At 41.8% G+C, this 25,803-nt stretch overlaps 1 protein-coding gene across 1 annotated transcript in view; it reads right to left on the reverse strand.

Annotated features, from left to right (window-relative positions):
* Positions 1-25,803, reverse strand: part of LIMCH1 (LIM and calponin homology domains 1) — a 322,455-nt gene that overhangs the window by 35,019 nt on the left and 261,633 nt on the right. The window contains exons 11-16 of the mRNA XM_053672339.1: positions 23,359-23,394; positions 18,538-18,664; positions 16,872-17,029; positions 16,247-16,655; positions 12,972-13,190; positions 646-736 (exon numbers count right to left, since the gene is read on the reverse strand). Of these exons, the coding sequence (XP_053528314.1) occupies positions 646-736; positions 12,972-13,190; positions 16,247-16,655; positions 16,872-17,029; positions 18,538-18,664; positions 23,359-23,394 (1,040 nt within the window). The remainder of the gene's footprint in view (positions 1-645; positions 737-12,971; positions 13,191-16,246; positions 16,656-16,871; positions 17,030-18,537; positions 18,665-23,358; positions 23,395-25,803) is intronic.

The raw sequence follows: 25,803 nt of genomic DNA on the forward strand, positions 1-25,803 counted from the left end.
AAGGGAAACCAAGTGCTCTTTGATACGCAGAGGAAGAACTGGGTACCCTCTAGAGTGGGGGGAAGTCACCACCTGGGGGCGCATGCTGAGATGAGGAGGGGTAATCCAGTTTGAAATTTTTAGTCATGGCATTTAATTTGTTGTAACAGGTCATTTAAAAATACCTTGGAATTGGGAGAGGGTGAGAGACTTTTATGCTTATCAAGAGAGAAAATATGTTATAAATATTGATAAACATTAATTCAGGAAACAGTAGGTCTCTTCATGCTCACTGTCCATATTATTCTTTCAAATTATTCAACAGCTATATTATTTCAGTGTCTATTTTATGATATATTTCTTATCTATAATCTATATTGTTTGTTACTATATGTTAAAATATGACCCTCAGTTATTATCATTATTTATTCGGGGCAATATAATCTTATTTATGATTATGGAGATTTAAAAAATCGAAACAAAGCCAGGGAAACCAATCAGAATTTCCCTAGAAGCCTCTAGGTGGCGGTACAACCCCACCAGTTTTAGAATCTCCTTTCCTTTGTGTTGCTCAGGAGCAATTCTTGAGTCCATTTCCATTCTATCAATATCTGAAGAATGATCATGATTTACAGAACCTTAAAACTAGCCTGTTAGGAAACAAACCTGAGGAGGCAAGTTCCATATTCCCTTTGTGTGGTTTTCCGCCATCAATCTTATCTTCTTGACTGTTCGGGTCAATATCCTCAGTGGTTGCCTGAAAAAAAGATTTTTATGTCCTCTTGAATAAATAATGCCTTTGAAGGTTCTATAAAGTAAAGGATTTCCTTCTTTCTTTTTTTCAAATAGTACTATTTAGGCCAACAAGGTGAGCTGGCTATAGGAATTCACTCTTTTGAATTTGTTAGGCAGGTTTACCGTGAAGGGCGGCTTTGCTAGAAGCAGACGTCCTGTGCAGGAGCAAAGAGATGCTGAAGCAGCAGCACCGCCACACCCACCAGCCATCTGCCCACGCCCCTCTGGCTGCCTCAGAGGCCCACGCCCATTCTGTTCTTCCTTTCACCACTGAATTTTCAAAATCATAGTTACCCCTACCCACTTGCTTCCAAGGGTCATATCAACAGTGCGGAAATTTTTCTCTCTTGTTAAGATTACAAGTAACATCCCAGTTGCTTGCCTTCAGCATAGATAGATGCCTGTGGTGCTTAGCATTGTGGGGTTTATTCCTGATGTTCCCTTCCTTCCTGGGCTTTCAACAACTCTATTACCCGAGTTCTGATATTCTCGTTCATGCTCTCTCTCTGGACTTCTACAAGTTCTTATTTCTTTTCTTTTTGTAAAAATACAGGTGACTCCTAAAAACTTCCGACTATTTTTCTCCACCTGTGCTGGGTCACCCTCAAATGTATAATAGTGATTATTCCCAGGGGTTCACCACTATGTCCCTTTTCCATGTATGACCTGTACTTTCATCTCCTAACCCCTAGAGTCCACCAAAGCTCCAGCTGGGCCAACCCGTCGTCATCGTCATGGTCAATGGCTCACACTCAACCACTAAATATTGCCCTCGCACAAGCCTCTCTTCCAAATCCAGTGCTTTCTGTCCTGGCGTTAATTTCCCCCATCACACAAATTAAACTTTGAAGTGTTTCCTGACTCGGACTTCCTGAGTGCCCATCATCCGCCAAGTCCTGCCAGGGCTCTAACACGATAGTTTTCGTATCTGTCTCTTCCTTTCTGTTCTTACAGCTATGGCTGAACTTTGCGCCTTTACTCCCTTGTTCTCCCACAAAGTTGGGATCTTGCTGTGGAATGCCCTTGGCACATCACCATGACGTCCATCTCTCTCAGCAGCACCACAGTTTATCGGTGTTGGGCTCGTGTGCTTCTCTTGCAGCAGCACCTCAAGTGCACCGGTTTGATGCTTGATGGAATTTATGACAAAAAAATGTGGAACAACCTAAATGTCCAACAACTGAGGAGTGGCTGAATTAATTACTACTGTGTGTTCAAAATAGGAAATATCATGCCATCATAAAGGGGTGCTGAATAATAGTTAATGATATGTGAAAATATTTATTATCTAATGTTAAGTTAAAAAATGTAAACTATATTCATGATGCCTACATATAAAAGATTTTATATATGCCATATAAATGCATACATATTTCTATTATTACATATATAAGACAGCAAGGAAACATTAAAATGTTACTAATGATTATTTTTAATGTGCTTAAATCTTGGGTGACTTTTTCAAATAAATGTTCTGTGTTCCAAAATGTTCTACAATGACTACATATTGCTTCTATAATCATAAAATAAAATCAATGTACTTTTATGTTATCTTTAGTTGGGAGCCAACTGACTCCAGAGTGAATTCCAAAATTCTCCCACTGATATTACAGCATTTGCATGATACAAGTAAATGATAGTCAAATTAAATACTTGCTAAAATATACCTCCACAACCAAAGGGGACAATTTAATGACTTTCATGTTTGTTAGTAATAGTGTTTTATTATAAAAGGCTAAAGTTAAAATTGTAAAGTATGAATAAAATGTTTTATAAACCTTAAAAGATTTTAAGATAAAAACTAGAATTGGTTTCAGAGAAGGCACTATTCAATACTTTATAAAATATCCCCATGGGATCTCAGGAAGCTATGGATTTATTGATCTCTCATAAGTATATACCTTTTACCCATAAATCAAATTTTGCCTTTCAAGTAACCAAAATAAAAGCTCTTTAAAGTGAACACATTGGGTCCTGACTAGTGTGGCTCAGTTGGTTGGAGGATCATCCCATAACCTGAAAGGTTGTGGGTTTTATCCTTGGTCAGGGCACATGCCTAGGTTGTGGGTTCCGTCCCTGGTAGGGGTGCTTACGAGAAGGCAACCAGTCTCTCTCTTTCTCCTTCCCTTACCCTCTCTCATGTGGGCATGTCCTCAAGTGAAGATAAAAAAAAAGTTAATGTGTTGGTGGAAATGGTCATTAATTTTTTAAAAAGGTAAGTAAAACTTTATGCAAATATGAAAGTATGGTTCAACATGTGTAAATCAATAAATTTGATATACCATATTAATAGAATGAAAGAGAAAAATCATATAATAATTTCAATAGATGTAGAAAAGGCATTTGACAAAATTTAACATCCTTTCATGTAAAAACTCTCAACAAATTAGGTATAGAAGAATGTACCTAAATATTACAGACTATAAAAATTGTACCTCAACAAATCAGATATAGAAAAATATACCTAAACATCACAAGCTCACAACTAACATAATACTTAGTGATGAAAAGATAGAAGCTTTTTCTCCAAAATCAGAAACAAGACAAGGGTGCCCATTCTCACAACTTCTATTCAACATAGTACTAGAAGTACTAGCCAAAGCAACAAGGCAAAATAAATAAATAAACAGAATCCATTCAAATGGGAAAGAAAGAAGTAAAATTGTTTCTGTTTGTAAAGGACATAATCTTACAGAAAGAAAACCCTAAAGACTGCACCCCCCCAAAAAAAAAACCTTTAAAATAAGTAAATGACTTCAGTTACAGGAAATAAAGTCAATATACAAATATCTAAAAAAGAAATTAAGGAAACAATCCCACTTACAATAGCATAAAAAAGAATAAAATACTTAAGATAAATTTAACAAGGGAGGTAGAAGATCTGTATAATGAAACTATAAAACATCAATTAAAGAAGTTGAAAAAAACATAAATAAATGAATAGCTATTCTGTGTTCATCTATTGGACAAATTAATATTGTTAAAATGTTCAAACTACTCAAAAACAATCTATAGATTCAGTGCAATCCCTATAAAAATTCCAATGATATTTTTCACAGAATAAGAAGAAGAAAATCTACAATTACAAAAGACCCCAAATAGATAAAGCAATCTTGAGCAAGAAGAACAAAGCTGGAGACATCATAGGTCCTGACTTCAAATTATATTATCAAGCCATAGTAACCAACAACAGTACAGTACTAGTACAAAAACAGACACATAGATCAATAGAACAGAACAGAGAGTAGAATGGTAGTTACCAGAGGCTGGAATATGGGAAGAAAGCGGGGCAAAAAAGTACAATGGTAATTGTCAGGGTCTGGGGAGAGAGATGGGGGAGTCATTTTTTAAGGGTTAGAGAATTTCCGTGTATAAGATGAAAAGAGTTCAGGGGACGGACGCTGGTGATGGTTGCAGAAGAATATGAACAACTTAATGCCACTGAATGTACACTTAAAAATGCTTAAGACAATCAATTTTGCTATGTGTATTTTACCACAACAAAAATATTAGGGAAAAGAACACTGTTAAAAAATTTTAAAAATTGCAAATCTTATAGTTAAAAAATACACAATTAATATTAAGTAACATCCTCTTAAAGCTTCTAAAAGATTTTACACAGTACTTCATGGCAGAAGGTGCCTTTTGGAAGATGGGGCAGTTTTGAAATCTTCATAATTAGATGGGCATTTTCTAATGATGGATAACATGTATCAATTCTGGGAGAATATGATATTAAATTAAAATGCACTTTAAAAACCCTAGGCAGGAAATAAACATTACATTTATATTATTTAACGAATTTTATAACTTTCTAACATATCAACAAGCCTGAACTGAATCCTTTTAAGAGATTTAAAGAGTGAGAATAGTTAAATAGACTGAAGATTTTCTTATTATATTTAAATTATATATGTATGTTGCATATGTGTGTTTACATTTTTATTTCAATGACTGATATGATAGTAGCACTACAAAAGAATAAGTTGGGTTTTGTTAAAATGCTCCTTCATATATAGAAATTTCAGTATGTGATAGTATTTTATGTTTTAGGATGTTAATATATAAAATACTGGGTAAACCTAGAAATATTTATTTTTAGGTTTTCCCCAAATTGGATTAGGTTATAGAAAACTATCTGAGGTTGGGAAACAAATTTGCAGTTAACGCTTGAAAACTCTGGTGTTTCCAATTATTAGAAGAAACACGAATCACTATAAAACCCAGGCCAAAGCCTCAGCAGCCTCACAATGAACAACAAAAAGAAAGCACATGCTTAACTAAATCTCCTGTGCCCCCAATATTAGGTTGTATTACTTTAGGGGCTACTAAGAAAGAAGACACCCTGTCTGTTAGAGATGATGCACGATTGATGATAAGACATCCAATCTAGAGAGGTTCAGATGCGGAAAGTGTGCCAATTGGAATCAATGAAAGAAGACAACGCAAATCCTTTAGATATCATTTATAATACAACAGAGACAAAATCCTCAAGCACTACTTCATTGAGAATTATTTTGCTAGCACATCACATTCCAGTAGTATTTTACGTACGTGAGACCAATGGAAAACTTCCACTTTCAAGAATTCTCATTCATTTCTGAATGCACTTCTATATGGCTTAACACTCAGACACCGAGCTCCCAGATGCCCCAATTTATCCTCCGTTAAAGTGATGCTTTCAAGGCTTCGTACTGTGGCTACTGGAGCCGTGATCAATGTGTCCAGCATTTACCACATGGTTTATCTCATTTAATTGTCAGAGCAAGCTTCTAAGGTATGTACCAAAATGATTCCCTTTATATAGTTGAGCAAACCGAAGCCCAGGACACTAAGTGACTTACCCAGGGTCACAGTGCTAGCAGGCAGGGGAGGTGGGTGTCCTGCCTTATGCTGGTAACCTCAATGCCCCATCATCGGGCTGAGAGTCACACCTACTTCCAAGTTTTCCCCGGGGATGTCAAGGTTTCGATTGGTAAGAAGCGTTCTAGAACCTGAGGGTCCCAAGTTTATTGTTGAGCTGATTCAGACTGCCTTTTCCATTCCCTTTTCTTGTCATTCATTCTACCTCATTCTTTCTTTTCTATATCTACATCTCCATTTATTCCACTAAAGACAAGAACTCTCCGGAACCTTTCAGGAGGCAATTTAGCCAAGTCTCCACTTCCCAGGACAGCTGGAGACCAGACTGCCTGGGGCCATCCCTCCATTTTAGAGCTTTCAAATCAGGCACGTAGTCCATTTAAACCAGCTCAGTGTAAATGCATGCTAGCCATTGAAATCAGGCTACTACTAGCAAAATATTCAGGATAAATGAAGAAAAAGAGCAAGCTACAATTCAATTTGAATAACATGAGCCCATTAAAGATATTTTACAAGCACTGAGAAAAAAAGAGAATATGCATGTAAAAATCTTAGTATTAATTTCTGAGAGGCTGGAGTAATAGGTATTTGTATTTTCTTTATAATTTGCTGTATTCAGCAATATCTATAGATTATATGTAACAAGAGGAATCCTCGTTAATGAACAAGGGGAATAGTTTAATGAACTTGAGTTGGGATACTGTATCTTGAGGGTTTGTTACTTTTGTACTCACATCGTTATTTCAAAGGCCATGAGTTCAAAATTGGCAGTTTTAACCAGTCCTGACAGAATCAGAGATTTGCCTGAAACAAACCCGCCTTGTTGGAAAATTCACTTTCTGACCCACACTTTCCTTTGGTTACAGCTAAACAGAGCAGAGGCCTTCCCTTCTCAAGAATGAAAATAAGTAAATAAAACAGATCCCTGGACACCAATGAATGAGAGCACAGAAAAGTTACAGGGGCCTAAGCCAGGAATTGGCTTCCTCTTGACTGAGAACATAATCCAAACTGGCTCTGATGCCAGACTTAACCCTGAGGCCATGGGTGGGAGGTGGCAGTTTTTTGGCTTGAGGTAGACATGGACTAGCCACAAAATCTACTATGTATCTCACTGCTTATTTGAACAAGACTCTTACTGGTGGACTGGTCTAGAGGGCGACATTGAAGAATGCACTGGAAAGTGGAGGGGAGACCAAGAACCATTCTGAGACCTAGGGCGTGGCTGGTCCTGTTTCTAGGACAGACTAACTAGGCGAACTTGGACTGATCATTGAACCTGTACAGACTGGAAAATGTGACGTCCAAGGTCCTCTGCTGAGCTACCATTCTGTGACTCAGCGATTTCCTGGCTCCTGTCTCGAATAACTTATCTGGACACACGCCTGGAAAATCAGTCTACTTATGTTCTGGCTGCATACGCCATGCATGTGTTTGCCCCTTCACTTTTATCCCTCCAAATATATGTCTATTTTCATTGGATGAGAGATGATCTACATAAACAATCAGCCACTCCACTCCCTAAGTGTTTTCTTTTTGCCTTAAACTTTTCAAACCAACAATGTGAGGCTCCAGGTAAGATGGGCTGGATTTGATTTTGTTATTGTCCCTGATGTGTACTTTGTTGAAGTCTATAAATGCTTCTGTTCCTAAAGATTTTTAATGACTTTTAAAGAGCATTAAATCTAACATCCTTACAACTACTTCTAGAAGGAGAAAAAGTTTCTAAAGAAATGTCTGCTGACATTTGACGTCTAGAAGGAATTTGCAGTTGGTCTCAGTTGTACGGAAAACAGCACCTACTCAAATGCCTTCATGCTGTGCTCACTGCAAAATGAAATATTTCAAAAAAGATCTGCTGGTCTGCTTTCCTGGGTCAGAAGACATTAGAAAAGGACTGAATTTTCAAGAGGAAAGCCTGGATCTTTATCAAGGTGGAAAAAACAGACCTAGTTACTCAGTTTGAGAAGAACGGATGAAGTAGGTTAGGTATCTGATCACTGCATTTGGCTCTTGGTCAATGAGGGAGAATTGCTGAAAACCTAGTGGGAAGCCCCGGTCAGCAGGGCGGGCGCGTGGCATCATCTGGGAGGAGCCAGAGGGAGGGAGCTGACCAATGGTCATGGAACAGAGTGACTGAGAGATGGATGGGTGGGGGTCCTGGGCGTCTCGGTGCCAGAGGGAAGCCAGAATTGGGGGAGAGTGAATAATAAGAGAAGCAAAAGAGCTGAAAGAAGAATCATAAGGGGCCATCTGCAAAGGCAATCATCTTCTGGAAAAAGCCATTCACATCTGCATGTGTGTTAGAGAATTACACCTGGAATGACTGACAAGCAGAGTTGGAAGACAACAAGGAATTCAAGTGAATTCTGCATGAAATTCACATCTGTTCAAGATGGTAATTTTGATGATCTTACTTTAATGCAAAAAACTTTACACCTATCATCTTTCTGAGCTTTTGAAAAAATATATTGTAACTTTTTCTCATTTGTTGTATGACTATTAAAAGTAACTTAAGGGCACCGCTATGAGCCACCTTAATATCATGCTGTATATACATGAATTCTCACAACAACCATTGGATGCATATATTATTATTTTCATTTTAAATATAAACTGGCCCTCAGATAGTTTAACTTGCTCGGGAGGGGTTTGATCTTTGACCTAGTCAAAGAGGATCTTATGTATTTAGGAAAGGGTCATTTTCAGTACCATTGAGGAAAGAAGAGGTTCAAATACAAATATAATGTACAGTGGATCAGATCAAGAAGACACCGGGGAAGCTTTGAGGGAGACATAAAACATCTTTCCGTAGGTCATTAAACAAAATAAATTAGTCCTCAGATTAGAAGACCTTCCATATTCTCTTCTGGTCCTGGATTCTAGAAGTCTGTATTTGTGCTATGTCATGATTTCCACTGGGGAATATCTCAGAGATCCCCAGGAAGAGACCGGGAAAACTTGTCCTTTCACTGGGAGTATACAGCATCTGGTCACCCTCGTGACCTCTTAGCTCTGTGATCCCCGCTGGGCCCCCACTGAAGGCCCCTCGCCACTGTCCGTGCATTCATTTCTGCTATGCCAAGCATATGGAGTGTGGGAAGATGGGAATATTCCCAACATGTAGAAGAGCCTGCTTCCCTCCTCCTTTTCAATGCAAATCCTGCACTTAAGGTCAAGTTTCAAAATCCACATCCCATACAAGATCTTCCCGACTAACTGCAACCCATAATGATCTTACCCGTTCTTTGAAATCTTACATCCCTTCTAGTCTTTTGACCCTATTACTGAGCACTTATCATTTGATATACTTTAATTGCTTTATGAAAAGTGCTTTCCCAGAAAGTTTGTGTGATTCTTTTTCTATCTCAAAAATGGGGCACAGAGTAGGTCCTCAGTTCATGCTTATTAGTTAACATGTAACCATGGGCAAGGTCATTGCTGTCCCAACCTCCTTATTTAGAGATGATTTTACAGGGGATCACGTGGGATTGCTGGTATCTATAGATACAGCAGACTATTAAAATAATAATAATAATAGCAAGCTTAATTTAGGATCTGTATCTTTTTTCGAAGATTTTATTTTATTTATTATCTTTAGAGAGATGGAAATGGAGGGAGAAACAGGAAGAGAAATACCTCCTGGTTGCCTCTCACCCCCAGCCAGGGACCCAGCCCACAACTTAGGCATGTGCCCTGACTGGGAATTGAACTGGTGACCCTTTGGTTCATAGGCCAGTGCTCAATCACTGAGCCACAGCAGCCAGGGCAAGTATCTATTTCTAAAGTTAGAGATCCATGATCCTAACAGTTTCCCATAAGAAAGATGAGGTATAAGGAACCTGAAGAGATGACAGAATGTTGCACAAAAACACTTGTGTCGGTACAAGAGGCCAACACTCCAACCGCCTCCTGTGCCGCTGGGGTCCTGGAGCCAGCCTTTCCTGCTGCCCCACAGCATGGGTGGGATTCAGGCCCCTGCCCACTGCTCTGTGCCCTTTGATTAGTTCCAGCTCGCCCTGAAGGAACTGTGACATTTTACTGGTGGGTGAGGCTACTCCTCTGTAAAAAGTGTATCTGTTGGGAATGCAGTTTTTGGAAGAAAGACACTATTTAAACAGAAGAACACTATTCCTTTGACAGCCCCACAGAATGGGGCAAATGAATTAAAAAGAGAGCAAATCAGGTCCAAGCTGGTATCAAGCCCTGGGAGGCTCAGAAGTGCAGCCCCATGTTTTAAGCTGATCACCATACTTTGCCATCACCGATTCAACCATTTCAACAGGAATACACTGGCTATAACATAGTCAAGAAGTGCTTTCCTTGGAAGATGGGGAATCCCATATACAATGAGGGGAGGTTTATTGGAGAAGAGATTCCTTTAGAATGACTTTTGGGGCAATACATTCTGAATGGGAAACTTTTGGTGTCAAGTATAAGCAAGTATGAAGAATGATTTAGTAATGAGCCAAAATTTCACATAGATAGCTAATAACTTAGCTTATAGTATAATAGACATACACAGGTAGTTACTGATGTAGAAATAAGGTAAGAGTCCTGCCTTTTTAGTTAATTCAAGAGCCTAAAATACTAGAGGCAGCGTAGATAAATGACATCTTCAGAACCACTAGGATTTATCAAACTAGAAATTACTCCAAACTAGGCAGTTTCTTCAAGGGAGAGACACATGGAGGAAGCGATGTTTAGGCTGCTCCTTTAGTTTGGACTCGTATCTCGGGTCTGCCCAGGGCCGGGCGGACTTCCGGGAGGAAGGTTCCCGAGGCCACCCTTGTTGGATTTTCCTCCTTGTTACTGTACGAACTCCTGAAATAACCTGATTTTTTTCAGATCACCTAATGTTGCTTCTCTTAACGTAAGATGTTTTGGGGGATATGTATTCACTTTGAAATCTTTCAATCCGTCTTCTCTTTGCCTTTAGGGAGTTTAGCAATACAAATATTAAAGTGGAAAGCACCTTACATACAAAAGAAAGTAGGCTACTTCCTTTTCATTTTGGTCATTGTAAAAATAAGAAAATTGGTAATTATTGAGAATGAGCATATTTTTAAGGGAGCTTTACCAGTCTAAAACCAAGCCAACCAACCCCCTTTCTCTTGTGTTAGGAGCCTGTACTTAACACCCTATGTCTCCGAGTAGGACAGACGAAGCTTTCCCGCCAAAGGGTTAAAAGCTTAGAACAAGGGAGATTAAACAGTTGCTTTAGGAAGTTTAGGCCTCATACCATCTGCTCTCTTCACGTATTCCTTTAACTTCTGTCAGGACTAAAATCTGCTCAGCCAGGGGTAGGGTTTCCTCAAACTCCAACAACAAAACGGTCAGAGGGAGCACGAGAGAGAGGTAGGAAGTTCCACCTGTCAGCGGGGGCTTTAGGGCTTGTGCCCATCAGTGACCTGCGGGGCCTCAGGAAGCCCGTGTACCCCTGTGATGTGATGTGTGGTAAGTGTCCTGGGACACGCGGGGCAGCTGTGCGGCTGCCTCTCCAAAGTGCAGTGAGCAAGAGCTGTGTTCAACAGTACGTGCAGAGGGTCTGCGACCTGACAGAGTCACCCAACTGAGGAGTAGGAATACGTGTATGGAGAGGGCTTAGAAAATGCCCATCGGTCAGTGTGACAAAGGAGAAATAAGATGAGAATTACCAACGGTCCCAGAAACGCAATCCAGCACTGTAACGTCTAATGAACTGGGAGAACTTCTCACTTAAATTTAAGAGCATAAGTGACTCTACCAGCAAAGTTCCCACGCCTGCTGGCAGAACTCAGGAATTCACCTCATGATAATTTGTAGACTCTTCAGAGAGGGTTACCACGAGAAGCCAAGTGAAATTCCAGGTTGAGAGATTGGGCATTTGCCTGGATCACAAAACCTAGCTCCTGGAGACCAGCGAATGTGTTTCCATGGGGAGGAAATTATTTTGGTTTATTCCAGTTGGAATCTCACAGGGCTTGAGCTCTGTGGGGAAGAATCACATCCTCGTGGCTCTTTAAAAAAACGTATTTTATTCTTCCAAAGACAAATGCCAGAGATAAGGAAAAGAACCCCAGTCTGCTGGGGGTGGTTGGCTAGCTGAGCCATTCAACTCAGCCCTGGGCCTGGGAGAAGAGCTCTCCTCAGGACCACACCTTTCTAGGTGCTGGGGAAAAATTGTGACAGGTTTCCCCATCCCTTAAAATTCCAGCCCAAATGCAATAAATTAAAACTGCAGACATCAGCCTCTGGTGAGAACAAATGGGGTTGATCTGAGGCCAGCGTGCACCCCAAAAGCAGGCTGCACCGGAGGGGGTGAGCTTGGTTTTGATCAGCAAGAGCAGCATGGCCCCTTTCTGGTGTGACAGTTGAGAATGCATCACCTTCCTGATGGCCTTTTATGCTCCCAAGAGGCAAAGAGAACGTTCTTTTGAGTTTTCTTTTTCGGCTGTTCTTGAATTATCTTACTCTTTTCAGCTTGGCCATTCAATGGTGCTTCTAATGACTCTGAGTTTAAGGGGTTAATCTAATAAGAATTAGATTGGGTTTAAATGAGGTTCTTCAATGAATAAGAAAACTGCCCTTTTATACACATTATCAAGGATGGGAAGTCAGGTTCTGATAGCAGCAGTTATTGGCAAATTGTATTAACAAGTCCAATGAGGTCCTAGACAAACAGAAAAAATTTTTGAGAGCTTATGTTTCTGCAACACTAGGCACCAATAGCGTGAATACAAGGAAAGTTTTCCTTATTCATAATTCATATTATACCTTCTTTATAGCCACTGTTAGAGCCGAATTGTGTTCCCCCTGCTCCAAATCCATACACTGAAGTTATAACCCCTCCCTAGTCCCTCAGAATGTGGTGTTATTTGGAAATAGGGTTGTTGCAGATATAATTAGTTAAGAGGAGGGAATACTGGAGTAGGGTGGTCCCTACTCCAGTATAGCCAGTGTCCTAAAAAGGGGAAACGTGGATTGGACCCAGACAAGCACACAGAGTGCGCCAGGTGAGGATTAGGGAGGGATCAGGGTGATGTGGCCACAAGCTGAGGAGCGCCAACGACTGCTGGCAGCAGCCAGCAGCCAGCGGGGAGGCCTGGCACAGACTCTTCCTCGCAGCCAACCGGAGGAACCCACCCCGCCGACACCGGGATTTTGGACTTCTAGCCAGCAGGACTCTGAGATGATTAGTTGCTTTTGTTTATGCCGTTCGGGTTGTGGTGGCCTGTCCTGGCACAGACACCCACCTCCAAAGCAACGGTCTTTCTCAATACCTACTTATTTTTTAAAGCAGACTCCTTCACAATGGAACCATCCCAAAAAGGAAAAAAATGTTTGGTTCTTACCGTCAGTTCTTGGGGAACGGATTTTGGTTTCTTTATGTTGATCTCGACGCCATTGCTGTCTTGTTTCAGCTCCACGGGGGACCCGTGCACTTTGGCCACACCTTCGAACATCTGGGACTTGGTTAAGGAGGGGGCGAGCGCCTCGGGGGGACCCTCGCTCTCCTTCTCCTCCTCATCGCCGTGGGCCGTTTCCCCGTTCATGCTGACTTTCCCATCTACCTGCAAAAACCCGAACGAACAAAAACCATGCTATTCCCCAAAGAAAGACCTCAACAAAATAACCCACTCAGAATCATCTCCAGACATTATCATTGGATAATCACAGTCCGACAAAGAATAACATCTCTTAAGTGCTTTGATTGGTTCTAGACATAAGGACTCTTCTATGAAAGTTATCTCTGAGGGTCTCTCTCAAGGGTACTCTGCTTCCCCAGGCCACTCCATGTTAAATTACACTTCATGTTCACTTCACTTAGGGTGCGCTTTTATGTTAAAATACAGAAAAGCAAGGAGACTTACGTATAAAATACATGCCACAAATTTAAGTTCCAGTAATTTTTCATTTAAGTTGTTATTCTACAATTTCAAGGGTTTTTCTTTTCTTTTCCCACTGATTAGCATGTAAATGAGGTAGAACCCACCTCAGACCAGGAGTATCTTACAGGTAATTCTGGGGGGGTAGGGAACTGGGTCCTTTTTTGACACAATCGTGAATGGCAGGGAAGCGAACACTTGCCTTGTGACAGTAAATCCCTACTTCTAGCTACTTTTATAATCCCACGTTTTCAGGGAAAGAGGCCATGCCCATTACAGTGGTCTGGTACCCATGTCTAGAGAAGGCAGCGAGAGCAGAAAGCAGGAGCAGGGAGAGTTTCATCAGTCGGGCTTACTGAGGGGTACCCGGAGGCCTCGGCCCGGAGGTCTGCGGCAGCAGGCGAAGTCAGTGCGAGAGGAGGTCTGTGGCCGCACGGCCTCGGAGTGAGTTCCAGCTCTGCAGCTCACTAGCCATGCGACCTCCAACCTCAGTTCCTCACCGGCCAAACTTATAAAAACAGTAGCTCCTTGACTATGCTATTATGGTGATCTTATGGGTTAATAGGTACACAGAGTTTAGAATAGTACCTGGCCCATTTTAAGTGCGTCCATATTAGTTATTATTATTACTAATCATGGAAGACCCAATATTAGTTATACTTTATGTACCTAGGCTGATGGCTTGCGACCTCTGTTGTCTGTCATCCGTGAGGAAGAAATTTAAATCACAGTTAAGCACACACAAATATAACTGAAACCAGAGTTCTGTAAAACAATAGTCACCTTTGTTGTGTGTGATGTACTAGGCATTTTTAAAATTATTCTCTTCTACTTCATTTTTTAAAAAATGTTGATTGTAAACCACTGAAGTGATTTTATAACCTAGGAACAGTTGGTAACTCTCAGTTTGAAAAACGCTGCCTTTTAACGATTTCACTTGATCTTCCTTTACCTATAATTCTGTTGTACTGGGAAACGGGGCCGTACTCCCCACGTCCCAACTCTTTTCCCTGCCCACACACACTCACACACCCACCCATTAGCTTCTGTCCCTGCATTGTCTGGTAACAACTGTTTATTTACATATTACCCTTGATCGCAGTGGGTCTACCCACTCAGTGGTGGGGCCATGAGCAGGCTGAGAGCTATCAAGGCCTGCGATGAGTCAAAGGCTCACTGGTGGTCGAGAGTGGGCCCTGGCGTTCAAAGGACCTCCACTCCAGTGGCTCAGTCCACCTCTTCCTGAGGCCTCTATACCATCTTGCCACAACGGTCAGGAACTGGGTTTTCTCAGGTGCTAAATCTTGCCACAAAGTCATCTATCCTAATTCTTCTAAATGATTATACTGCACTATTTATGTAAATGAGGGGAAGCAGACTAGAGATTATCTGATTGGATGCCATGGATACCAAGCTAAAGAAATGTATTCCCTACTCCTGTTTGGAGTCATCCCAACATCAAACTGTCTTTCACGAAATATCACAGGCCGTTTATTGCCATGAGTCTCACCAGGTGAAGGAGCGCTGGGCAGTACCTGGGTGAGCTGCTGAGTGTGCAGGGGCTCGTGCATATCTGTGTGTGTGTGAGTCTGCTGGACGACTAGCCCGTCCTCTCAGGAAAAAGCCACGTGTTTATCCAGTAAACACTTGCTGAACACCTGCTGTGTCCTGAGCACCTATGCCAGGCTCTCAGGACAAAGCTGCGAACACCAAAGGCACAGCCGACGCCCTTCAAGGGACAAACACCTCAATTCAACCCAGATGACACAGGCTCGACATTTTTCTTTTGTTTTATCAAAGCCTAAGGCACAGATTTTAAAGATATATTTGGAGTTATTTAAGCAGAAGTCAGGAAGTGTGGTTTGGTTCCCTCTGAAATTTAATAGAAAGATACCAGGCATCACATCGCTCAATTAGTTTGCTTAAGCAAACTTTCTTTACAGTTACATGTCCATGGCTGCCAGTGAGAATTCCACCTCTGTCTTCTATTACAGACCCATGTGGTGCGCAGGGACAATGAGAACTGACTTTTCTTTGTAGTCGACGGAGCTTAACACAAAGGATGAGTGCCTCCTCCTCGTGTGAGGGAAGACGGGGGAATCTGAGAAAGTGAAAAGAGGCTCGGTTGTCACGGGTTGGTTCTGAAACTTTATTTTACACGTTGGTTGGTAAAAAGACAACCTAGTTTCTTTCCACTTAAAAATATTTCAAAATCTGTTTCATTTGAGGACTAGGAAAATCCTGTATTTCCATATGTTCCCCGTATTTTTTTCAGTTCTTGCCATATTTTCAGACATCATGCCAATTACTTCCTCAAACAAAGCTGTATACACTTCTATTTGAACAGTGGCAATTAAATTTTTTTTGAAGAGCTTGCAAATACCTCCAGATAACTGTAGATACCTAGGGTGTTAGTAAATTAGGGTTCATGACCACACATATAGAGACCAGGCCATCGTATCAACTTAGAAAACAGACCTTGCTCATGGAAATGACTCAACCGTCAGTCCCACTGGAGCCCATCAATATGAACAGCAGGGACTGAGGGGGTACCATCTCTCCCTAACCATTTACAGACCAAATCTCGGAGGCACATAAACTTCACAACTGTGAATGTCAACACAGTTTGTTTTGTTTGCATTTTCTTTTTTAGACAAAAGAAAGTAACTGAGGCAAAATGCTTCTTTCCACCAACTCCCTGGAGTTCGGTTTCAGTTCTACTCCTAAAGAACTCATCCTACCTTAAAGGTCTTCAGAACTTCTTGAGAGTTTTTGGGCTGGGAGTAAGGCTTGGGTGTCAGCATAGGCACTGCTTTGGGAGTGACAGTTTTGCTCGGAGACCCACTGCCTGCTGATAGGCTGGTATCCAGGATATTGGTACGAGCGATGGTGGTTTCCACAGTGGCAGTGAATTTAGGTGGAGGCAGTGACTGTTGCCGCAGGTATTTCATGGGGTTGGGGTCGTCTGGGAAAGGGGATAAGTTTGGCTCCGTTGAATGGCTTCTTTCCAGGATTTTTGGCATCTCCAAGCGTTCGAGAACAGCCTCGCTGATGGTGAACCTCTCGATGTACTGTTGAAGGATGCCCTCCGCCTCCTCCTGGGACCGTGCGTTCTTATATGCCTCATGCAACTCCCTCTCTCTCCGCTCTCTAAAGCACGGGCATGGGACAGAGAAGCAACACCAAAGTCAACAACAGTCACAAAAATTGCAAAAAAGACCTCAGGAGGAACCAAGGCGGAGCTGACAAGACAACATGGGGAGTGGGTAATACTGGTGTCAGGGCCTTTGTGATAACCAACGATTTTTAGAAAAAGCACATCTAAATAATATTATACATTAAGCAACAACAACAGAAAGAACCCACTTTTCTTGCACAATTTCTCTGTAGGTTTTGATGCTTTTCCTTCGCTCACTTGTCCCATCCTCTCCAGCCAGTAACTTCTCCATTTTTTTCCTTTCTTCCTCCTTCTTGATTAAGTCTTGAGAAGCACTTCTCCTGCGGCTCTTCCAACGAGCCAGGTCCTGTGGGGGTGGATTGGGAGGAGACAGAACATACTTTTGCAGGCTTGCACACAACTCCACTTCTACTCTCCAGAGTTTAGTGAGCGCTGACCATGGGCCGGGCACTGTGCTAGGGCATCCCCCCCCCCTGCTCCAGTCTGAGCCTGGTTGGAACAGGAATGCCTCCAAGGCAGGGGACCTTGCAGAGCAGGCAGCACATTTATTTAAATAGGGTGATGTGAAAGTTGCAATCACATTCCATCTCAGTCGCCAAATTTTAAAGTATTGCCTCACAGAAAATTGTAAGAAACTTCATTTCTTGCTACTTATGACTTCTGCATTGTGAGTGGACTTGTTGACGATAGACCTACCACAGACCTACACAATGTCCTCAGGGAAGGAAGAAAATAGAAAAAAATTGGCTTTGGGGTCTCCCAGAGTCAATGACCCTACACATATTAATTCTTCTGATCCTTACAAGGATCTCACCACAAGCCTTATGGGCAGTTATAGCATAAGGATGAAGAGTTAGGGTTCTGGAGTCAGGTGGGTAGGACTGCAGCCCGGGAAGTGGTCCCAGCTGTGTCTCATCCACGTTCTGGAATCACAGGCCCAGTTCTCAGCCTCTCTGTACCTCAGCTTCCTCATCTCAAAAGTAGGGATTATAATGGCACCTACTCTTCCAAGCCTTTCGCGAGGGTTAAATGAGATCGTGCATGTAAGGTACCAGTAAGTAAGTGCCGGCACATAGTAAGTGCTCAATATACTGTAGACATGATTATTACATTTTATCGACTTTGGAGGAGTTAATTTTTTAAACTAAAGGCGGAGTCAAGTTTACAAGTGCTGTGCCGGAGTGCTCTGTGAGGATTAAATGGACTAAGCTGCTCTCCCTCCTCTCATCCCTGACTTCAAGCTCTTCCCGGACCCTGGCTCTTTGCTCTCAGCACTCAGACAATCTCAAGGCACTCATCGGACTCTGGAGCCTTCCTTCCCTAGCTCTCCAACTGTATGACTTTGGGCAGGTTACTTAGCTGTTCTGGGACTCATCTGTGGAACTGAACACAACAATAATTGCTGGCACATTGAGTTACTAAAAGGATTAAAGAGAATTATGGCATGCATGGCGCTTAAAATAGTGCCTGTTACTGGTACGCTTTCAGTGTTGGCCATTGTCATTGTTGTCATCATCATGAATTTCAAATACACAATCTCACAACAGTGCCTCCTCAATTCTACATCTTACACCTGTTGCTCCCCGCCCCCAGTCCCCCCCTGTTGTGTGGCCAGCCTAGCAGATACTTGCAGATTATTTGTGTCACTCAGTCCTCGCTCTTCATGCTGCTATTAACCTTCCTTTAATTCCTACATTTACTGTGTCACTGTTTGAAATCCTCTAGGGGCTCCCTTCCCCCGCATGTCTTTCAAGTCCTGGACTGCCCGCCCCACCGGATCTTCTGCTCCAAAAGGCCTGTAACCCATGGTGCTGGGCAGCTTCCCCGCTGCCTGTGGCCTTGGCCAGCACTCACATCTTGCCATTTGTCGTCCTCTTCCCGCAGCTGGTTATTTATCAGTTGCAGCTGCTCCTGGCGGGCCCTGCTGTGCGGCTGCACTGCAGCCTCCTCCTCACATCGCATGTCAAACATACTCGTGCTCCTGCGTGTGGAGAGAGCGGAGACAAAAACGGAGGGGGATCAGCGCCTGTTGTCACTGAGTGTTTGGGGCCGTCCTGCCGCGTGGGGGCGCTATCGCGTCCGGAAAAAACGGTCCCTCCCTCAGCCAGCAGCGTGCACGCCAGCACCCCCACCTCTTCCGCAGCAAAAGCCAAAATATGACCATCTTTGTCCTCAATGGTGGATGCATCAGGTCAATGTAATTTTACACACAGGTGCCAAAGTATGTTTAAAGAAGAGCTAGAAAAGGTATATGACGCTCGGGGTTCCTCTAATTTGGAAATGTATTTGAAAATTTAAAAAAAAAAAGAATGAAAAGGTTTAACTTGGGGAGGATTTCTGGAGAAGGAGGGTGGCATTCCATGAAGTGAAACTTTATTATAGTAAAGGCTTCTTTGTGTAAAGATCTGGCTTAAATGTTTTCTATATTAACTGAATCAGTCTCTCCATTTTCAAAAAAAAAAATGTGGCCTGAAGTCTAAGACACCCACCTTTTCATATTGTGCTATTTTCTAAATTTTGGATGCATTCAACATTAGTGGATGCATTTGTGAAGCATATATTTGATATAGTCATTTCTATTTCCCATAAAACTGTAAATTGATAGTGTAGTTGATATCGTGGAACTAAAAAATAAAGTATTTTATATTAAGATTACAGAAAATCTTATAAATCACTATGCATTTTGTACCCTGATATTCTTAGAATCAGTCTACTTTATTTTTGTGAGGATAACTCTGCATTTACTCTTTCAAAAGGAAAATATAGAGAAAGTAATTTTAAACCCTCAGACTGTATATATAATTGATATGTTTATTCTGTAGGAGCTCACTAATGGTGGGCAACATCCTAGGGGCTTTATACTATGATGCTGACACAGACCTTTGTTCCAGCAAAATCTTAAGCAGCAAGATGAAAACAGAAATAAAAAAAATCAAAGTAAAATCCTCCCTTCTTTTTTTCACTCTCTCTCAAAGAAATGAGGAGTCCTGGGATGAAATGGGTCATGTAGCCCCCAAATCAAAAAGTGGAGGGCCCTTTAAAGTTCACTCTAAGAACAGAAGACTGCAATTGTCCATTTTTTGAAGCCAGCTTAACACAAAGAAAAGGAAAAGCCATGCACTTCGCCACCAACTAATTCCAGACGCCATCACTGATGTCCGAAATAGCCCCATAGCTGGACAGTGAACAGCCGCATCACCACTGGGTGCTAGTGGGACCCTCAGCAGCTAGGTCTCCGAAGGGGAGAATGACCCCCCTGCAGTGACTGCGTACCGTCACCTCAATACACTCAAAATCGATCTGTAAGGGTGTGTAGGTGCCTCTCGCCTCTCTAGATGTTGGACAATTTAAGTCTGACCCGAGGGAGCTAAAACTGAAGACTGTACTTGTAGTCTGTCTACCCTGAGGGCATTCTAATAATTGACTGCATGGAAGAACTTTCATCCGAGGCTTCTCTTAGCTCAGACAGGACAAACCACTGGGCAAAGCCGCCTCCACGTGCCAACACATGCCAATGCGGGTGTGGGGTGTGGGGGCTCTGCCTTCCAGACCCACTGCAGTCCTCACGGGGCAGGAGGGACTGCGGCTTTTCACTTGTTTTATACTACGTTAATGTTTGGGAAAGAGTTAGAATTTGCAGAGTTAGGTAAGAAAGTCTAACCCATGTTTTTTGAACTTCATGGATCAAAATCCACATAAGACTGAAACTCATCCCATTCCTCCTCTCAGAGTTTAAAAAAAAAAATCTTACCTTTAAGCATATTCAGTTCGGTCAGTTCACCTTTTAAGGCAATTCAATTCAGTGTTTGTGAAGATCTTACCAGATAAAAATCTCTCTGAGCTGGGACTCACTTGTAGTCTATTCGGTAGTTGGCAGATTGTGAGAAAAAAGAAGGTCCCTTCCTTCGACTTAGCCATCTACAAATTTCTAAAGGGCAGAGCTCTGGTTTAGGCCACAGCGGGTGGCCATACAGCTAGGTCTTCTTCTGACACCCCACAAAGAAAATGGCAGCCTTCTCCAAAACTGGGAACTGGTTGTCTCACTTGACAGACACGAGGAGGACAAGGGCAAGGCCTCCGGATCGGACTTTGTCCCGAGTTCCTACCTCCATCTCATTGAAACTTCTGTCCGCCTCAGCCCATATGTGGCCAAATGCTAATTAGTGAAATAAAAAGAGAAACTTTTGTTCGTCCTCTCATGTACTAGAAGTACTATTTTTCCCAGACTTTTTTTAAAAAAGAAATACCAGCAAACTGGTCAAAAAGAAAACAACAAAACTATGAGCAATATCTTTAAGCCATTTCAAAAAAGGAACTAAGCAAGTCGAGAACTGAAAATACTAGACAGAAAATAGGCTGAGTGACCATTTGGAAAACATTCTCTAGCTCAGGGGTTGGACTCAGCCTCCGAAATGAAGAAGCCCAGGTTCCAGAATATTAATGCAACTTGCACTAAACCTGTGCTTCTCAACACAATCAACTGTGCCCTTGGGCTGCTGTGCCAGGGACCCTGCTGCAGAGCCTGGGGATCTTTCTTGGTGGTGGCTTGGCATTTTTGAGGGCCAGGATTAAACTACCTCACGAGGAGCCTGGAAATTGTTTCTGGGCCAAGTCCAAGGTAAGGGAGTTAAGAAGAAGATGGCCTCTGGCTCTCACAGGGTCCAGCCTCCACTGGTGGGGGGAGTGTTGGGAGAGGAGGAGTGGACAAGTGAGGAAAGGGCCAGGAGGGGAAACCAAATCTACGGAAACATTCTTGGCTTGCCAGGAGGTGGAATTTTCTGTTTGCCTGTGTGGTAGGTCTGCCCCTGACCTGCATTTTTTTCAAAGGGCAGATCTTTTTTTGATTGGGCTGTATTTTAAGAATGTGTCAATTATGGATAAACAGAGCCTGTGCCAATGATTGCCCTTAAAGATTTTGAAAAAGAGAGATAATAAGCTAATAAACTAAACATAGTATGACGTTCTATTTCAAAAATAAACTCCCGATACAAACTTTTCGTTTGGTTCCCCACACGGTTTCATGTAAATTGTGTCTACTCCAGGAAGGAAATGTGGCACTTTTGATATTCCTAGAGAGGACGTCTGGAAAAGAAGCTCCCTCTCCCCTTCTTATTCCATGAGGCTGTTTTTTGTAATGTTTGAGAAGGAATGAAGGGAGTCCCTTCCCCCACCCTCTTTAAAAACAATCACTAACTTCTGGGGGCGAGCTTTCGTCTTCAGGTACAGGCAAAACCCCAAAGCTCTGCAACAGAGCTCTTTTATCTCAGGCAAATTGCACGGTGTCACTGTACTGATGAGGAACAAATCCATTCTATCAAAATATTTTTTTAGCCAAATGCAAGCTATGTTTTTGCCTATCAATCTTATGTAATCCTCCTTTCAGTGAATGTTAAACATTGCCACTGCAGATTTTAAAAGTAATAACCGGGGCTCAATTTTATAGACTACTTAACTCCATGCAGCGAGTCAAGCTCAGGCTGACTTCGGTTTTGGTTTTGAGCCTCGAATGCTCTGTACATCAGGCCACAAAGCAGTCAGCGGCCGTGCCCTGGAACCGGGCGCCCTGGGTGTTCGAGTGAGATGGCTCAGAGCTTCGAGTGTGCAGGAGGCTGACGTCCCGAGCGTGAACGTGCAAAAAGCACAATTTGAAAACAGTAAATTTTGACTCTCACTGTCACCAGTGGAGATGACAGTTGTGTTCCACAGCATTATTTTGGGTTCCCCACGGTGTGACTTGAAACTATGGCTCAGCACAGGAGGACAGCAGAGAGAACATGGCGCTCACTCTTCCGAGGAGCCCGACGCTTATGAGGCCACAGAACGCTTCTCATAGAGGAAAGACGTCGGGCCCAGCGGGTGGAATTAGGTCTTAATCATGGTTTTTAACACCCAAGTTACTCCAATCTGAGGAAGTTAGTATTCTGCTAAGAAAACTTTTGCCTTAGATATTCATTTCAGAATGCTCCGTGCATAGAAAATCCACTTTCAAAATGGGATTAATGTGGTCACAAATGGGAGAGTGTGAATTCCTCTGAAATTTGGAGGTGAGACAGGCATGGGTAGTGAATCTTGAAGATGGAAACCAAGTAGCAGGGAGAGAATGCCCAAGGCCTGTATTAAATCGTGACTCCTTGCTATGCCACAGAACCTGAGCAGAATCGCAACATTTTGGGGTCAAGCATCCCACAGTTTATATTATTCCAACCTGGAAGGACCTTGGGCTTCTGCATCCATAATTAGTGGTTTAGAATTTATTTTCTTAGTTTAAAAAAATGTGGCCACGACAATGACTGCTTCTTTGTTAACTCCAAGACCTAATCTATGAAGAATTGAATGCAAATGCAGAATCCCACTTTAATAATTCCATGGCTCAGAAGGGGTACCAACAGCCAAATGGTAACAAGAACATTAACATGCCTCGTCTATGAAAAGCAAATGTTAAGTTTGAAGCAGCAGCTGCACATTAGAATCATGCTTGAGTTGCTTTTTCATTCATCTCTCCTGCACAGAACATATGTTCTGCATTCCAACTTCAAGTGCTTTTTTGAAGCTGCACGAGTTGGTTAGCTATTCAGTTCACCGTTGCGCTGGTTGCATTTCCATTAGTGGTAAGTACTGAAGGCATGCAGTGTAGGCTAGTAATTAACATATTCCTACAAATACAAAACGACTTACTCTGCGTCATCAGACACAGGAGTTCTCGGACCGTATCTATAAGACCAAATACAAAATTAGAGGATTTGCAAGACAAGGTTAACTCTGTCACCAAGCTGAAAAGAAAAACTGCTGGTGAAATGTATGTGTGCACACCTATTTTTTTGTTGTTGATCACGCTGGAAGAGAAGTGTCATTATACAATTAATATTCATTAACTGCTGAAAATGAAAGAAACTTCTTGACAGTTCTAAAAAATGCAAAATGTGTATTAAAACACAAAGGAGAAATGAAAATAATCCCCATGCTACACACACAAAAGAATCTGTTCAATAAAAACACAAAAATATTTAGGTGCACCCCACGATGTTTAGAGAAGTCAGCTTAAAAAAACCCAAACCTGCATTATGGTTGCTCACAAGCAGTTAAACTGTCCATGCCTTATGTTCAGCCGTAATGGGCTGTAATGGACACCCAACATAGAAGCATGTGCTTTCTGGCCCTTCCCCTGACGTGTTAATGCATTTATGACATCAAAGAGCGTTTCTGCAGTTTTCTGAAAGCAAACCAGACTCTAACCAGAACCCCAATCAGTGCCTCCTGCATGCATTTGACAAAAACCACAATTCCTAGAAAACTGGCAGCCTTAATCCAAACCAGACTTGTGTGAAATGCCATCACTTGAAACACCAAAGTTTTTTTTTTACAATCTTTTATAGTCTTCTGATTATTTTGATCTACAAAGCTGTACTGTACCCTCTGCAATATAGGTACTTTAAGTTTTAATGTGTCTGATAAAGCAAAGGAAAAGGTCAGGGTAGAAAACAAAATGAGAACTTTAGAAGGGCATATTTTAAGCATGTTTTAAAAATGCAGCTCCCTCTCCTCTGCAAAGGGGAATCTTAAGAGAAGGCTCTTCCTTCTAACGCCCTGCAAGGCTGTTTATTTACGCGCTCTGACGGTGGATGCAGGATTATTTGAGTAAAGAAAAACACATCTCGCTTTCAGTTTCCAATAAATTCAACTGTGGGGTTTTCAACAAAAATTACCTGATCCCATGTTTACTTTCATATTAGTTTAACTAGAAGGAAATGAGTAATTTCTAAAGGTCTCTTCCTATAGTAGAGAAAACCCCTCAGAAAACATGGGAATACACGTACACATACCCTTCTCTCGTATGTTTTTACCATTCCCGGACAGTCTACATTCATTGAAAATTATTTTCACTCGCAGTGAAGGCAACCACACCAGAGCAAACCTAAAATATATGTTGACACGGCCAAAGCCAAGGCAAGGAACGGGTTCGCAGATGTTTCTCGTCCAGCAGCGAGACTGATTTTTCTGTTTCTCCAGAGGGTAGTTTCAGAAGGTGGTAAAATTTAAACTAATATACCCAACTCTCTCAAAATACCACCAGATTGAAACAGATGATCAGTGGATTCCTGCACATTGAGAGAATGAATGAACAGCGTTAATTCTGAAGACGGGGTAAATGTTTCCCAGTTAATTAATAGGCCTATTGGAACAGACTTATTCAAATACTGTGTGTCGTAAATTATCCATGGAGGAGAGCCGAGAACTTATGCCTAACAGATGGTTAATCTAGAAATAAACCAACCGATAGTTGGTTGTGTCTTTTTGTGTCCCTATTTGAATATCTTTGTTCATGTTTGATTGAAGTGTAACACACATACAGAAAGTGCAGGAACCACACCTACACCTGATTTTCACAAACTGAACACACCCATAGATTAGCACTACATGTTTAGTACTTTGTGAATGACCCAGGCTGTACATAGTCTTTTGAGTTTGGCTTCTTTAGAATATTTGGTTTGAGGTTCAGTTATGTTGTTGCTGTAGAATATTTTTGAATTTAAATTGCCTCCACACAAATTATAACATTTCACAAACATCTCTGCCAACAAATGCAAGGGGTGTTCTTTCGGGATTCCCTGAAGAGTGACCAGGCTGGGCCGTTGGTAAGTGTTTATTGGGTACTTATTGTTTGGTCTGGAAATCGGAAAGAACAGAGGAGCACAGTCTCCGAAGATAAACTTAATGTATTTCTTTACTTGTGGATTTAAGGAATTTCCTCTCTAGTTTATCAGCCTTATATGGGCATCGATTCCAGCAAGACTGTATTTACTGTTAAGCAGAAGATAATTAGAGCCTGGGCTTCAAATTGGTTTCCCAGTCCTCCTATAGGAAATCGAAATTGTAAAAGTCAAAAAGGAATAAAGAGATTTTTTTAATGCGAAGTGGGTGAGTCAATCAGCTAGGAGGTACAGAGTTGGCCAGGTGAATCACAGCTGGTCTAAGCATCCCAAAACAAGGCGATTAATAAAGTTTCACTGTGAGAGCAGGCATATTCAGAAGGATAAATGAAATATTCTATGCCCCTACTGATTGCAGGTGAGAATTGATAATTAGCTGGTTATATATTTCCATACTGTGAACTAACACAAG

The sequence above is a fragment of the Artibeus jamaicensis genome, unplaced genomic scaffold (genome assembly GCF_021234435.1).
Source record: "Artibeus jamaicensis isolate MK-2021 breed Jamaican fruit bat unplaced genomic scaffold, CSHL_Jam_final contig_76, whole genome shotgun sequence".
In the NCBI taxonomy this organism is placed as follows: domain Eukaryota; kingdom Metazoa; phylum Chordata; class Mammalia; order Chiroptera; family Phyllostomidae; genus Artibeus; species Artibeus jamaicensis.